Source organism: Peromyscus leucopus, chromosome 19 (genome assembly GCF_004664715.2).
Source record: "Peromyscus leucopus breed LL Stock chromosome 19, UCI_PerLeu_2.1, whole genome shotgun sequence".
Classification (NCBI taxonomy): Eukaryota; Metazoa; Chordata; class Mammalia; order Rodentia; family Cricetidae; genus Peromyscus; species Peromyscus leucopus.
The window spans coordinates 50,353,065-50,370,205 of NC_051079.1; the positions used below are offsets into that span (position 1 = coordinate 50,353,065).

The 17,141-nt window shown below is 43.8% G+C and overlaps 1 protein-coding gene across 1 annotated transcript in view; it reads right to left on the minus strand.

Moving 5' to 3' along the window:
- Positions 1–2,705: 2,705 nt before the first annotated feature.
- The window catches only part of Piezo2 (piezo type mechanosensitive ion channel component 2), a 405,018-nt gene continuing 390,582 nt past the window's right edge, over positions 2,706–17,141 (minus strand). The window contains 7 exon segments of the mRNA XM_037197168.1: positions 2,706–4,233; positions 4,846–5,029; positions 6,730–6,809; positions 8,395–8,523; positions 10,259–10,431; positions 11,661–11,753; positions 12,347–12,535. Of these exon segments, the coding sequence (XP_037053063.1) occupies positions 3,981–4,233; positions 4,846–5,029; positions 6,730–6,809; positions 8,395–8,523; positions 10,259–10,431; positions 11,661–11,753; positions 12,347–12,535 (1,101 nt within the window). The 3' untranslated portion in view covers positions 2,706–3,980.

The window sequence follows — 17,141 nt, forward strand, 5'->3', positions numbered from 1 at the left end:
CAGAAGCAAGGTCATTGTCCCATCCCCTGAGTAGACTATAGGCACTTCCTTTCACAGACTCCAATTACCCATTTTGCCCCAATAACACCAGGTCTGATGAGGGAGACCTTCTCCCACCCTAGAGAATGACTGGTAAGTGGGCTAACCATGTGGTCCTCCAGCCTCTCAAGCATGTAAAGGAAAGGTGCTTCTTAATGACACAATTCTGCAGTAATTCTACCTTTCAGGAGAGAGCTCCTCACTTCCACCCTTTCGACCTTCATCTAACCTTAAACATAGAAGTGCTATCTGGAGACTTCACACTGTCTCGTGCTCAGGGGAAACAAATCACCGTCAGGAATAGGTGACAGTATTGGCCTTGGCATCCAGTCTGGGTTTCCATGGGATGTAACATTTACGACACAAGCATGGGAAGTGTGTTTGTATGACAGCCCGAGAGGGAGGACATCTTCCCATGGCATTAGGAAAGACCTGGAGGCAGATAACTCCAATCTAATTCACTAGGGCTAGGGAGAACTCCCTATATAAACAGGTGGGTGTTTCCCAAAACTCCACAGAAAGACGCTGAAGGAGTTTAGCAAGGGAAGATGCCATGCGTCTGAGCTCGCAGTCCTGAAGAAGGCCTGTCAAGGTCTGCTCCTGCGTTCTCACTTGTTTCGGAGCCATAGCACTATTCCACACCCGGATTGGTCTGACTTCTTTTGTTCATAGAAAGAGAACAAAATTTCGTTTGTTCATAGAGGTCCAACCACATAGCACACCATCTGTTTTCATTGCATCTTCCCCAGAAAGGGCTTTCTTATGTGTGTGGTCTCATCCTTCCTTATTCTGATTAGAGGAAGAGACAACCAGGCTCCACCCTCCCTGTCTGGTCACTGAGGACCAGGCTCCACCCTCCCTCTCCTACAGCTTCTCTTTGGGAAGAAAGAAAAGAAGATAGCCTTCAACGGAAACAACTCAAACTTCAGGTGATAAAGCCGAAACAGATGACGGGAGGCTGAGAGGAAGGTAATTCCACTGGTGGTGCCTGCTCTCTTTCCCTGGGGGGATAGGCAGTAATGCCACGTTTTCTTGGTCTGAAATAGGAGGCTTTCTTTTAACTACACTGTGGTGGTTAATCGTGGCTGTCAGCTTGACTGGGTTAGGAACCAATTAAGAGATAAGCTATGGGCACACCTGTGGTGTGAATTTCTATGATTAAGTTATTTGAAGTGGGAAGACCCACCTGAAAATGTGGGTGGCATCTTCCTGTGCCACCCCAGATCAAAGGAGGTCTGAGGAAAAAGCTTTGCTTTTTAACCTATTGCTTACATGTCTTACTGGTGAGTTCATCTACCTTAATGCTGCCACTGCTGCCACATGCTCTTGCTGACTGATATCAAAGCCCATTTTTCTTCAGGCTTCAGTGTGACTTAAGAATAGCAGCTTTCCAGAGATCCTTCAGGCCCTCAGCACCAGGGTGGGACTGCTAGCACATCCATGCTAATAGACTGAGAAGCTCCCAAATTCTCAGCCTGTCCCGTGTGAAGACAGCCACTGTTGGCGTCTCCAGACAGTACTATGTAAGCGAATCTAATAAATCCCCTTTCAATCTATATTCATTCTTTCAGTCTGTTTCTCTAGGGAACCCTGACTAATCTGTGAATCTGGAGAATAATGGCCATTTTGTCTTTGGTTTGTACATAACTTTGTCAAAACAACACATTCCATTCAGTATGAATACCGGCATGCCACTTTATTCAAGGAAGACATGTAATAGTGATGAAGGGTTTAGAGAACAATTTCAACCCTCATCAGCACCCAGGCAAGTGTAATACACACATTCCATGTGGAGTTTATAATACAATAATTTCTAGGAGAGGTTTTAGCGAAGTGGGTATTTATGCAAGGTGTTTTGATCAAGTACATCTCTGTATCTATGTGGTTGACTTTAATTTCGTCAATAATCTATCCTACACAAAAGAATTGCTGTTTGGGAATAGCCTGGCAAGATATGTCCACTGCTGCAACAGTGGCATGAATCTTACGGGAGTCACCCACCACTTACTTTCTGATTGGATTTAAGGACCATTCCACAAGATGGAGCTTATGCCTGGTACTTTTCGTTAACTGAGCCAAAAACCTATAACTAGTGAGGTCACAGGCCCTAAGGGAGAACTCAAAAATATTACTCTGATAAATGTGCATTTATTAAACTGACCCCTAAAGTTTTTATCTTTATACCCCTAGATTAGTGCAGCTCTCAACCTTCATCAAAGATGCTTCTCTTTGCACATAGATGAAGATGAATATTGATATCTAGTACTGGAATAGGGCCTCTCATTCTACCACTGAGCCCTATTTTGAAGCTTCTTTTTTTTTTTTTTTTTTTTTTTTTGAAGTTAGACAGTCTACTTGTTGAAAAGCATGACTCATTGCTGAATATAGTCTTCTGTTCGACGCCAGGGTTAAAGACTGTGTAGAGGACTTCTGGACAGGCCAAGGGCATACAGCCTAGCGCCCAAGGTATCATCATTCCCTATGCCCCATTCTTCCCTCTAAAACCTATATCCCACACCATGACATACAGAACTACCCCATGTGCAGGAGGGGAATACAGTTGCATAGACTCATTTTGGTATGCTATATGGAAAACAACCACTTTCCTCTTCCACGAAAAGCACAAACAGATAGATAATGAATACATAAATAGAGTACTCCTTAGGTGACTTTGCAAGATGTGCTTTATTTTAAGTCGGTCCCGAACCCAAAGTACACAGGAGTGGTTTTTGACAGATTCTAGCCCATTCAATGGTTATTCTCAGAAACTTTATTTGTAATATTGAATGAAAACTATATTTCAATCATAAATTTTCATGCTACATTGCTAATTCATGAAGAGGTTGTGTTTCCAATGATAATAATTTAAGAAAAGGCCATTTTTTTTATTTTCCCCAAGCTCAATATACATATTTCTTTCATAATAATGAACTTAAAAAAACCCGTCTTAGATGTAAAAATGTGAATTGGAATATGTAAACTCTGATATGCCTGAAAAACAGCAAGGAAAACGTCATCCTGGAAAAACCACTGCCTTAAATCACGGAAAAATGGGAGAAAGCATGTGAGGGGGTGGGGTGGGGGAGGCAGAAGAGCCCTGTGGCCTCAGTCACTGGAGTTACAAAGCCGAGGTGTCCCCATCAGGCTGGGCTGACCACTGTTGTCCTTCTGTTTCCTGTAAACAGGAACCATCTGAAGCAGAATGGTCACCACTACTTGGGGGTGGTTACCACCCGACCTCAAAGCAGGAGTCCACGTAGTTGCTTTGCTGAGTGTTTTTGTTTTTTTGTTTTTTTCCTGAGAAGTCACTGGTGTTCAATAGAAAGATTTCTTACTAGTCTTCAGTTGAAATAAGGCAGTAGGAGTATCACTAATGTTATCTTTTTGCTTAGAATGAGGCTTGACCATCCACCACCATCTTCTGGGTCATGGTCCGTCTCTCCTCTGGAAAACATGGGCAGTGCTGCTGCCTCCTATTGCTGCTGCCCTTCTGGAGTGTGCTGAGGGCTCCGGGGGTCTCTGCTCAGCAGTGCCCCCAGTGGTGGGAAGAGCTATGTGTTGCACTTTGACCATGACATCAGGAAAGGTGAGGTTCTCCAGAGAGTAAGACACAGGTGTGCCTTCCCCTTCTCTCCGAGGGAAGGGGACCCTACATGAACCTTTCCCATAACCGATAAGGATGCAAGACACTGTTGACTGAGAAAACTCTAAAGCAAAGAGCCCTGATTTCAGAGAAATGGGGGTCCGAAGAACTTCATCATTCCCTCTTGTGCAGGATGGCTTTCCATGACGGAGAAAACCAACTTCTTACAGCCACCTGCCAGAGAGAAATGGTTGCTGCCAGACCAGAAATGCTTAGCTCTTCCAAGAGTGTTGTGCTTTTTCTTAATTAAAAAGAAAATTCAAATGATAACTCCATTTGCAGTCTGGCTCTTCAGGAATCAGTTTGTTTTTTCTCTAGTCCATTTGATCATTGTTTCTGGTGATCGGTACAGGAATATCAATTTGGCATAGAGATCTTCTTCCAGCTCCAGTTCCCCTGTCTCCCGGACTAAAAATATGTCTGTGCACAACTTCAAAATTCGATCTACATTTGGAAGCTCTTCAAACATGATAGAGTGAGAGATCCCACTGAAGAATTCACGAACAAATTTCCCAATTACAAGGACAACTGACGCGTATAATCCCATGATACTGAAAGAGATAGCAAGGAGAAATAGTCCCCCAATAATTAATATGGTTAGGAACACATGTTTATACTGGGATAAAATGCAGCATATTGGGTAGGAACACAATGGCGTGTACTTTTTTGAAAGTAGCTCTTTTCCCTTTAACAATCATGTCTGGAGGTCTGTTTTAAATTGTGAAATGCTGGATGAAAAGTTTTTTTTTTTTTTTTAAATAAGGTTAATTTTGAAAAATGTAACATGCTGTACTTGCACCTTCATGAGGAGAATGGATTGTATTGTATTGGATTGTGATATTGAAGCACCAGAAGGTGAGGAAGTGGTCCAGATTGTTCAAAACTCTAGTGACTATTGGATCCATTTGCTCAGGGCCAGAAAGCAACTAAGAGAAACAGTGCTAACACTCTACCGAACTGCATGAAACTGTGCCATAATAAGGAGGCACAAAGGGCATTTTGATGTCGTTGGACCTCTTGTCCCTGTGTTTTGAAATAAAAGGGCATGGTGTTGTGACTTTTAATAGTGTAGAGACACAACTCAACTCCTAGGAGGAAAAATGCTGCTATTCCAACCTCACAACATTCAGACATTGTAACTATTAATCATTACGTTTCCTTACCCATAGCCAGCCAAGAAGCCCAGACTCGGGGGGCTGACTTTGTCATTGAAGATAATCAGCTCCAAGGCTTGGGACCCTTGATTATATATCCTGTTTCCGGTCAGGTTGAGAACCCACCACTCACTGTTGGATTTAGTGACATTGTCTCTGAACAAAATGATGGTGATATTCATGAAATTACTTTCTGGAAGAGGAGGAAAAACAAAATGAAGGCAGCATGAGAGTCTCGGGATTTGATGCAAATTAGAAGGTCCCAGATGGCCAAACCCAGTCCACACATGTAGTAGTACCTAATTCCAGAATGTGAAAGACACGGAGACATGACAGGCAAGCGCAGAGGAAGTGAGCACCCACTCGGCACCACTCCAATGAGAACTTTGTCACTGCTACACATACGTGAAAGAGCCAGACCACAGAGTGATGGAGGGTCCACCCCCTAAGTAGCTGTGCTGATCATCCAGGGAACTGACTGCACACAAAACCCTCACCATCAACCCTTGATGCAACTGGTCGATTCACTTATATTGCCAGCACTTAGCAAGAATCTCTCCAGAAGGCAGGCATTCTATCAGGCGTTGAGGGGGTCATAGAATGTCATGTAATAATGTTCTGTATATTAATGGGAAAAGACTATGTGCACAATTATGGTCATGTGGCACCTAGTATAAGGCCAGCATCCTCAAGGGCTATTTCCTTGGAGAGAACCACTTCCGACTGATGGAATCTGGAAGAGCTTAAAGAGGAAATGGCAATGAGTGCCAAGTTTTGCTGGCTCCGGTATGTGGAGGAAGTGAATAGAGACATTCACTTTAGGAAGGGCTGATAGCAAGAAGTTCTTCAAAACAATGCCACCTATTATTATTAACTTAGGACTTTGGGGTATAGTAATAACTATGGTTCTTGAGACCAGAGACAGTCACAAGGGACCATCTGGCCCTGAGTCCAGAGAGTTTTAGGTTTGGAGCTAGTTCCACTGTGGATGTGCTCATCTGGGCCATCCACGCCTAAGGTATTAGTCTATTTGCATGTAAACTGGAGACAACCATCAGCTTATGATACATATGTCTGTGCTGACATCGTTGAGTGTGGGGACTGGAGTGAGCATCATGGAGCCTTGTCTCCAGTACCTATCATGGTGCCTAGTGCAGAGTGCTTCATTTAGGATGGTGAATGGGTACACACTGGGTACCTGCATTGTATTTCACCATTATCCAAAGGATCAGTGACTTCAGGAAGTGACAGTTTCTATAAGTAAAATGCAGTCATTCAGCAACAGGATATGGCTTGATACAAAGCTGTCGTTGTGCCAGCATCATAGTCACATAAACCCTGATGCAATGTTTGCTGGTAACCAGGTTCAGTGGTGTACACTGCTATGCATAAATATTATAGAGGCACGTAGTCTGTGGTTGACAGAAGTATCATGGGGCATATAGCTGTCACTCAAAACAACGGCCTCCTTCCATCACTCTTGTGCTGGAATAACCCAATAACTAAAATACACTATTGGTATGTACTGACCCCAGGGTTCAGTCAAGCACATGCTTTTTTTAAATTGTTTTTAGTGGGAGAAACCATCATGCTTACCACTGCATGAGGCAATTCTCTGTAAGCAATCTGGTGGCTCAGAGAACAGTAAACAAAGTCATAAAACATACTATGGATCACTCGGGAATTTTGATCAATGAGAAGAAGAAAATGAAGAACATGTCTCACGGGTAGTCAAGGACTCCTCTCGGCTGGAGAAGGCAGAGGTTTTATGGTTCTTGTAAGACAGGATAAGATTAGAACTAGAAGGTAGACTGCTAAATGTTCAAAACACAGACCTCTAAAGTTGAATGAAGGTAAGATATGCACAGTTCTGAAATGGCTTCCCATTCTTACCAGATAGAAGTTGCTTTATAGGCTTTGAGTTCGAATCACTGGGTGCCTTCACATAGTATGGGTAGATCCTTTCTATCGTCCTGCACATTAAGAAACAAAAGAGATGAACTTTAGTCATTTCCACACCTAAAATGGATGCTTTTGTTGCTTTTTTAAAACCTTACAGAAAACAAAGATGAAAGTCCTCATACCACAATACAACATACAAACATCTTCATTTATGGGAACCACCGCTCACCAAAGCTGAGATTCAATCCATTATATCCAAACATACATGTAAGTCATGATACATATAGTTTGAAAGTGGCTGCTGGCCTTTCTTACATTTGTGACCTGTTACTGAAAAAAAAAAAAGACTTTTTCCCTCTGACTAGTATATTTTAACAATTATCTTTAGCAATGATTTCTTTTCTGACTTTAATTTTTTTTTTTTTTTTTTGTATTTCAAAAATACCTACAGTTAAGAGGATTTTCTGATGGAGAATGAGCCTGAGGACAGAGCATGTGACCTGGACCCTAAGTTTTGTTTGTCTCACAGCAGTTGCTTGACTCTATGTTCTCTCATTTGGAAATGATGGAGAGTGAGGCACTGATGATCTTTAAGAGCCCCTGAACATCAGGGATTCATGAAGTTAAGGAGGAGCTAAGTGTCCTAAGTCAAATGGCTGTGTCCTAGTAATCTTCATGTTCAATGCATCAGCATGAGGCCATGACAGCCTGCAGTAAAAAGCTAGGAAAACTGCCAGTGGACACATGGTATCAGTTTTGGATATATATAAAAAATCTTTCCTCTCTTCTTATTTATCTTATGTCAGTTTGAAACACAGCCTGTTTTTCCCTCTACCAGTTTTCTGTTCCCTGTTGTCTTCCTGTCTGTCTTCCCAACCCATTCAGCCAGTGTGACATTCATAGGAGGAAGGGGTCTGTCCTTGGCTGTTGATTAGTGCCCATTAGGAGCAAGGTTTGTTACTCAGAGATAACATCAGTGTCTGCTAGGCTGGGAGTCAGAGTCAGGGAAGAGCAGGTTTCAACCCTGGAAGCAATCTATACAGCCATGTCCGGCCTGATTCCTCCCTTTGAAGGTGAATGGTCTCACTGGGTACCTAGGTCAGGCGGTAGACAGGATGACAGAAAGCCTGGATCACTGAAGTGAAGTCCTTGTCCTACCCCTTTAAGGCAGTGACCTTTGCAGCAGGGGGACACAGCAAACACTGGGCCCTATTATGATGGACAGGTAGATCTAGGAGCGCCTGAGGGGTTTCTGTACCTCTGACATATGGGGATCATCACAGTGACACCTCGGTGGATGGAGAATGGGGACTAGGCACTGTGTGAGAGAGCTGTCTTGCAGCAGGCATTGGTCACGGAGAGTGGGAGAACAGTGTGCCTCCTGGTGGAAGAACAGAAGGACGGCACCATGGATGGAGAGTGTCCCTGGAGCCACCCCACAGTAACTGTCACTAACAATGGATGCATAACTACAGGCAAAGTGGAGAGAGAATCCTGGGACCAAGAACTGTCTTCCAGCTAGCAAAATGAGACCTGTCAATCAAGGTTCACTTGCATTCTCAAACAAGGTGAATTCCTTTCTAAGCCTCAACAGAGAACCTTGGTGCTAACGTCACATTCTGATGAAAGCTGTATTCACTGGGTCACACAACTCACACGGGCGTGTTTGAACTTTCTGTATCGTTGCCGGCGATCATCTTCGCTATATTATTTCGTGTTTCACTTGCAAGAGGAAAAGAAAGCTTATCGGTTGCTATTTCTGCCTTTGCACCCAGAGTCATATTTCTGTCAAGGAAGGAATAAGAAAAGAAGAAAAGAAAGCTTAACGTTAGTGATTGCTCTAAAGTCTGGAAGAGAGATTCATATACACTTGACTCACTTTTGTATCTCACTGAGTTTTCAGTGAGTCTAGATTTTTTTCCCTCCCAACCTTCCTGGTCACCCCACCTCCATTTCCACCCTCTTAAACAGTCAAATTAATAACTGAGGGAGACTTCAACACTCTAAGACAGATTAGAGGAATTAGAGCCTGCTGGCCAAGCAGCAACTGTCATGATGAGCTCATAGGAATCTCAGAGACATTCTCAGATAAAACCAATGATGTCAGTCTCCATAGAAACCAGCAGACCCGGTATTTAAAAAACAATGTTTAATCAGAAGTTGCTTTTCTTCTTGCTATAGTTTGGTGGCTCTTCAACGCAAAGGACAGAAGCCAAGTTTTTGGCCTCTGGTACAAATTTTTGGAATTACGGGATTGGAGACATTAAGGAGAAGATAAGATTATGGGAAGGACTCTAAAAGACCTTTTTGAAAGGGCATTTTCCAATTTTCCTGTGAGTTCACTTTAGAGTCTAAGATTTCCTCAGGACTTATCATGATTCCTTAATTTTGCTGTTTAGTGGTTTTATATAATATTTCACCCTGTAAGCCCAGGCTAGCTGTGTTGTTCAGGCTGCCCTCCAACTTACTGCTATTCTCCTGCCTCCTGCCTCAGCTTTCTGAGTTCTCAAATTACAGGTGTGAGCTCTTAAGATTTCTTTTTCTTTCTTTCTTTCTTTCTTTCTTTCTTTCTTTCTTTCTTTCTTTCTTTCTTTCTTTCTTTTCTTTTTTTTTTTTTTTTTTTTTTTTTGAGACAGGGTTTCTCTGTGTAGCTTTGCGCCTTTCCTGGATCTTGCTCTGTAGCCCAGGCTGGCTTCGAACTCACAAAGATCCACCTGCCTCTGCCTCCTGAGTGCTGGGATTAAAGGCATGCGCCACCACCACCAGGCATCTTACGGTTTCTTAAGAGCCAGGAAGTTCAAGCTGTGGCTTCAAATGAGCCTGCTATTGAGCTTCCCAGGGTTCTCGTCCTCAAGACTGTGACAAACTAGGTAACCTAGGAAACTAGGTAAGCATGATCTGTTGTGCTGAGGTCCCTAAATGCGCATGACTAAAGCACTGGGTGACATGTCTGAGACGCAGGAACTTTTAGTAAGACACACTTAGTTTTTCCAAACAAGGGCAAAGTCAGGGCGCATGCTCAGGCTTGGCTCTGGTGGGGTAGGGGAAGAACCTAAGCTGGTTCTCCTGCTTCTGCGACTAAGGTACCCCCAAACCTCACACCCACAGAACAGACTTCCCAAGGCTCCTCCAGTCATTCAGGGAGGCCCCTGGGGACCCAAGACTGCAAGCAAACTCTGCAGATTTCTATCACTCCTGGAGATCTTAGCCGTGCACCCTGACTCTATTTCTAAACCATCCTTTCCCTTCTTTCTCTTCTTTTCTGTCTTGCTCACGGAATTCATTGCTGGCCTCTCTTAAAAACACAAACACGAAAACAAACAAACAAACAAAACTAAGCCATTCTTCGGCTGGTCATTGGTTCTGAGGAAAGCCATGTTTCCTAAATGAAATGTGAGCTTTAGCATCAAAGGAAAGTGACCGAGTGTAACAAGATCGTATCAAATGGTGCTACTGTTTGCTCCCCCAGCCTGAGGTAAGATTAGGGTTAAGGAAGGATGCATGGAAACACAGTAACTACCTCTGAATACTCCATGAAAAAACAACAGAGAAGGAACTACTGGGGTCGGTGAGCTCCTGTATCATTTTCTGCTTACTGGGAGGGCTGATGGTCCACAAAGAATTTGAGTTTCCTTCCAGTTCGGCTACCGTTATGTCTTCTTTTTCATAATTCTCCAGAAATTGCATAGCACCCTGCATGCACACAAATACACACGTGTAAGTGGATTCTACTCACGATGCTCACACAGGAAGCAGCTGATCTTTCTTTTAACCGACTTCACAGAGACGGTCTCCCTAGAAAGGAATGCTTACATGGTGCCCAGGTTTGAGGTTTCCAGAGCACGAACATGGCAGCTCCCGTCACATGCCCAACCATTCCTACCCATCAGTAAAGGAGAACCTCATAATTCACATCATGTTTCCCTATTGCCAAGCAATCCATGCACTAAGGAAGTATGTCCTCCTCCCAGGGGGATAGGATTTAAACCACCCAAACAGACCCTGTCCTAATTGATGCTGATGTTGAGGTTAGTTCTGCAGGTATAAACTTTCAACAATGATTTTAAAGAAAAGCATCTGTTTCTATAAATTGAAACTATTATTTGTGAAATCTGTTTTATGACGAAAAACGTGTTATCATAATTATTGGAATATGAATGATACAGACATGAGCAATATCAGCTACAATTCCACTCTCAGCATACTACAATGGTCTTCTGTAGTAAGGGACACATTTCATTTGGGATGGCATTTAAAAATACAATTGTCTGATTCTTTTTCCATCTATGTTTTATTTGAGGACTTGTCATGAAAGTCATAGGATTCTTAAAGACATTTTTATTACCAGAGAAATTGCTTAGGAAATTGTCACTTCAGATTATAAAGCAAATAACATAAATATGGTCAGAAGTGCAGATCTTTTCTTTCAGGATGACTGCTGGGTGAACCAGTACCAACGAGATTTATGCAATGTATTTGGTATGATTTCCTTTACCAATCAGTTTTCTTTAAAGCACTCAAATCACTTCAGCTTCTACTGTCAAAAACAATGTGCGTTTAAGCAAGTACTCACCTGTTACTTTCCCATATTTTGAATTAACTTCTTAATTCAAGGTTCTCAGAACAGGTAGGCCAATCAAAGACCAATATCACCAGTTTAAAAACCATATGCATGTGTTTAAATGAGTAAAACTCTGTTGATCTTTCATTAAAATGTTCCAGATTAAACTTGTGTTTGCTATCACTTATATTTCTTAGTTTATCCAAGTAGCTGGTGGCTAGTTGTCAGGTGCCAAATGCAACTGATGATTTTGGAAAAATTTCTTTTCACCAGAGGGCACAGCAGAGCTATCTAGCTGCCTGATGACCAGCAAGGGAGCCTACATGGCAGTCTTCATTGAGTTCTGCACACATTTACTTACGGTGTTGGTGGCGAAAGACTTTAGGAATGCTTTATATTTTGCACCATCCATAATTTTCAGCTGGCTTTGCTGGGCACTCATTGTGAAGATAGGCTGGAAAATGAAGGTACATGGCCCAGTCAGCACTACCTGGTACTTCCTCACATTTGGGTTAAAATAAAAACATTTCATAGTTATGAACTACTGATTCCCTGAAGGCAGTTGGCCTCAGAGATCTCTTTTTGCACTGATTAGTCTTATGCTCAAAACCAATGAACTGTTTATTATTATTTTTGTTGTTGTTACTATTTGTAGGGCTGGGGATCAAACCCAGGCTCTTGCACATCCTCAGCATCAGAACTACTCTATCATTGAGTACTTACACTTCCGTTCATACGTCATGTGTCTGCTGATCAGTGAACATTTAGCTAAAACTCTGGCATCAGCTGGGCAGTGGTGGCGCACACCTTTAGTCCCAGCACTTGGGAGGCAGAGGCAGGCAGATCTCTGTGAGTTCAAGGCCAGCCTGGTCTACAAAGCGAGTCCCAGGGCAGCCAGGGCTACGTAGAGAAATCCTGTCTCGAAGCGAAAAACAACACAAGAAATAAAGCTGGCATCGGGAACCATCGCTACACTCCCTAGTCAGTGCTCAGACGCAAATATACTGCATTAGGAGAGGTTCCAAAACATGTGGGAAGCTAGATTACCTGATACCCTCCCAGGGTGATTGTGACAGACACATCCAGAGGCTGGTTGATAACCCCTGCGACAGATTTGATCAAAGACATGAAGAGCAGTGGAAACCACACGATACAGATGAGCAGGACAATGATCATGCCACCCATGCCATATTTCACCGCTTTCTTCTTCTTCTGGCCCCGGGGCTGAGGGTATCTCTATAATACAAGGATTTAGAAAGAATCAGCAGGGGCTTGAGAGAAGGGGAAGGAGGCAAGGGCACACAAGGGGGAGTGTTTCTCTCACAGCACTGGAGAACATGGTTCTTGATTCCTCTCTACATGGGTCAGAGACCTCATCCCAGCCTTGGAATCAAGGGGGGAAACTGTACCATCACGGCTCTCTCTGTGGCCAGGGGCCGAAAAAGCCCCACTGAGTGCTGGACATGGCCCGTGGGAGGAGAGGAGGAATGCGTGAGGGAGGGACAAGGGCTGGCCCAGTGCTCAGGCTGTATCCACACACTTCTGTTGTCCACACCACAGACTCAGTAGGTGTCCCCCAAGTGTGGCAGGTGAGTGGAGGAGCTGGCTTTGCCTGAGAAGGTACAGGGTCGGAGGCACATGAGTGATCTTGCTTGCTACTGCTGTGCAGGCTTTTTCTCCCTTTTAGAGTTACTTCCCAGGTTAGCTGATGCTGTGGTTGGGGGCTGGTTTGTCCCCTCTGATACTCGTGTTGAAGGTCAATCACCACAAAGAGCATAAAGAGGTGATCAGAGCCTTGAATGAACCCATCTGGAGATAATGTAGTAAAGGGTTATCTTGAGAGTTGTTCTGCTATGAACGCTAGTCCAGCTGGGTCTCTTGAGTTTTCCTTGTCTCTCTATATGATGTCATGTACCACTTGGGGATGTTGTCAGTAAGAGGTCTGTTACTAGAGGTGGGCCTGTGCATGGTGAACCAGACCCTAATTTACCCCATCTGCATTCCCTGACAGACTATAGTGAAGATCTTTCCGCCAACTCTTTGTCCCTGGCTATTTCCTCATTCCTTCCTTGGGAGCTCAATGCTTTACTGTTGGAAGACTGGAAAGTCAGAGTGCTGTTCCTGTTAGATATCTAATTAGCTTCCCAGAGTATGTTGGGAAGTGGCCACATGGGAATCAGTGTAAAGTTGGCACAGGAGTGAGCAGTTCACGCTCTTAAGTTCAGGGCAGAACTTTGCCTTTCAGGAAATTGGTTCTTGCTTCACAGAGTGCATTATGATGATCTTATCACAGAGCTTCCAACAGAGAAATCTAAGGAGGCACTTAGGTCTCAGTGTGCTAAGTATCGGATTGGCAATGCAGAGAGTTGGGAAGGCCCTGGGGGAAAGATGTGGACCAAATCTGGGGCCAGGGAAGGTCTGTGAGAAAGAAATGTCAAATTTGACATTTGAGGTTGGGAAAGACTTAGATCAGCAGAATCGAACAGGAGTTTTCAGATAGTAAAGAAAGTTGCCAAGGCCTTAAAAGCATCCAGCAAAATCCCTGCGGGAGCAGAGGCAAGGAGACATGGATTGTGGCAGGGGAGAAGCAGAAAAGAAGATGCTCCCTCTGCCCTCAGCCAACTCAGGCTTTCCACTAACTCACTCAGTGAAGACCCCCTTTCTCCTGGCAAGTCTGTTTTCCTAAAAGCTGCTCTCTGGCAAAGCACCTATTGTATGTGTGCTTACTGTGAGACAAGTTATCCACATGTACTTTCACTGGACCCATGCTTTGGGACTTTGCATGCTGTAGCAGAATTCTGGCCACAGAGATGGTGCTCAGCAAGTGTGTAGGGCAGATTGAAAACCAAGGCCTCAGATTGCCATTCCTCCATTTATGGCCCTTTGTAACAGGTTGTTCCAGCCACATTGACTTACCCACGCCCTGGAATCTAGGCTGCCATGGAAAGAGAATGTGGCAGATATAACAGAGAGAAGACTCTTAGCCTCAGTTCCCCAGGCTTCTCAGACTTCTATCCCCAACTCCCATGGGCTGTGAGGCCATCAAGATGGGAAGCCTGGGCTTCTCTGAGGATACGGGAAGGCCGTCAGCCTCCCTCCCTGTAGGCTACACTACTGTGCATCCATCCACTGTCAGATTACATATACAGGAGGGGGAATGGTGGGTACTATTTTGTGTTCTAACTCACCCAAGAATGTACAAACAAACCTTTTGTCTTTTTGAGTTGACTTGTCTTAGGTGTTTAGTTACAGTATCAGGAATCTCACATATGGAAGTAGACTTAGTGTCTTGATGGAACAAACATTTCTCTGGGGGGCCTCAGTGTGTACTTGGATATTTCCTGGCAACTACTCTTGTAAGGTAGCCAGCTCCATTATGAAGCAGCACTGATCCTTAGAAATGTCTTTATTTTCTATTGACATTTATTGGGGCTTTTTCCTACTTGTCTTTTTTTGTTAGTTTATGTCTCACAAATATCAGCCTAGTTTCACATGATTTTTCTCAAAAAAAAAATCTGTGGGATGGTCTGTATGTCAAATGTGTTGCTCTGATTGGTCAATAAATAAAACACTGATTGGCCAGTGGCCAGGCAGGAAGTATAGGCGGGACTAACAGAGAGGAGAATGGAGAGAACAGGAAGGGAGACACTGCCAGCCACCACCATGACAAGCAGCATGTGAAGATGCCGGTAAGCCATGAGCAAGGTATAGATTTATAGAAATGGATTAATTTAAGACATAAGAACAGTTAACAAGAAGCCTGAGCCATTAGGCCAAACAGTTTAAATAATATAAGCATCTGTGTGTTTATTTTATAAATGGGCTGTCGGACTGCCGGGGCTTGGCGGGACCAGAGAGAAAATTCTCCAGCTACAAAAATTCACACTTGAAAATAACTGTTATTTCTGCTTCTTCTTATGTCTTGCCGGTGAACCAAATGATTCTTGGTTCAACCTTTCTAGGGTTCTCCTATGCAAGCATGTCTAGGGCCTTTGTCACTCTGGTTGCTACCCTGTGTCCTTTGGTGTTCCCATTCCCTCTTGGTTGGATGCAGTTTGTCCCCAGAGAACCAGTGAATGAGGCATTCTCTACACAGTACTGAGATGTGGGGGGATCTCTGCAAGGCATTTGGGCTGAGCAAGGAGTCTTCAGGAGTGAACTCAACTTTTCTTGCGGAATGGTCTTGTTAACACAGGAGGCTGTTCCTTCTGCTCTACCACACTTGCATGGTTCTTTCTCTGCTTTCTCAGTGTGCACAGAGAGGCAGGAAGTCAGATGGCTGCCCTGTAGGGCCAGGAGTCGAAGTAAATCTCTTCTCTGTATAAATTTCCCAGTCTCAGATGTTTGTTACAGCAACAATAACAGCAACAAAGAAAAATAGACTAAGACTTTCTCTCATCATTCCAGTTTTGGTGCTCTTTAAAAATAAGGACAAGAGGCTGAAGAGATGGCTCAGTGGTCTGGCTGCTCTTCTAGAGGACCCAGGTTCGATTCCCAGTACCCACATGGTGACTCACAACCATTGGTAGGGAATTCCAGTACAGGGGATCTGTCAACACTGTCTCAGCTATAAACCTGCAGTTTCCTGGGAATCTTATCTCAAACCCTGTTTCCAGGAAAAGAACATGTCCCACACTCCTGCATGATCCTAGCAGTTTTAGGGGCATCCAGTTGTAGTTTACCAGAGTGTGGTCCCACCAAAGGCCTAGCAGTGCCAGCTTGCAACCTCACTACTCAAGAAAGAGAAAAGAAGAAAACAATTCACAGCAGCCTCCTGAGGTACAACTTGAGAGCCACCCAAAGAGTATTCGTGGGTACTGCCAAGGTAACTGGCTGCTCAAATGTGGGAAGAGCCCACATCTGTGCCTTCTGGTGTCTTTAACTTTCTTCTGAGTGCTTTTCTTGATCTTAGCTCTTATGCTTAAGCCTGTATTAAAATACCTCTAACAAAATCTCCAGCTCTGCTTCATGACAAAGCCTTGAAATTCTTTTTGGCCCTGAAGCCACAGATTCTGGTTTGGTCTGAGCTGAGGTCTCTAAATGTTTAGAGGAATTCTTCAGTGGCAGTGTGGAGGTGTGTCTCTGTCTCCTCTAACAGGTCTCAGCTCCTTTAGTTCCATAAACCTCAGAAGCACATGTGCCTCCTGACAGACTGTAGAGCTGGCTGGCCAAGGGGAGCTGGGAATGCACACTAGACATTATGTACAGTAAAAGTGACTCTTGGGAGGCAGAGGTAGGAGGATCTCTGTGAGTTCTAGGCTAGCCTTGTCTACAAAGCAAGTTCCAGGACAGCCAGGGCTATTATACAGAGAAACCCTGTCTCAAAAAACCAAAACCAACCAAACAAACAAAAAACAAACAAACAAACAAACAAACAAGAGAGAGACTCTTTGAAAGAGATTGTCTCTGAGGTAAGACAGGAGGACATTTTCCACTCCTTGGCTAATGTTGGTTGTGCGTTTCTGTCACCATTATACAGAATACTCTGTTTCTACACTATAAACTTTCAGAATATCCAATAAAGCTAATCTATACTTAAACTTAATAGTTACCTAGTAGAATAACATCGTCTTTCATTTCCTTTAACAGGGCGGTTAAAGAACCCATCCCTCCTCTAGAGGAAAGCAGATGGTGAGCATGCGTCCACGTTGCCTAACCAACCCTAATTTCTCTGCACTGGGTTCCGTCTGCTCCCCCGTGAGCGTTCAAGGGTGAGTGGGTCATGTGGCAACATATCACTTTTTTTTTTAGATCATTTACAACACTGTTGCCAAAGTAAGAAAACATCTGGATGCTGCTGCTGACCACGGCAGCCGTGAATGTAAAGCCTTCAACCCCAGTG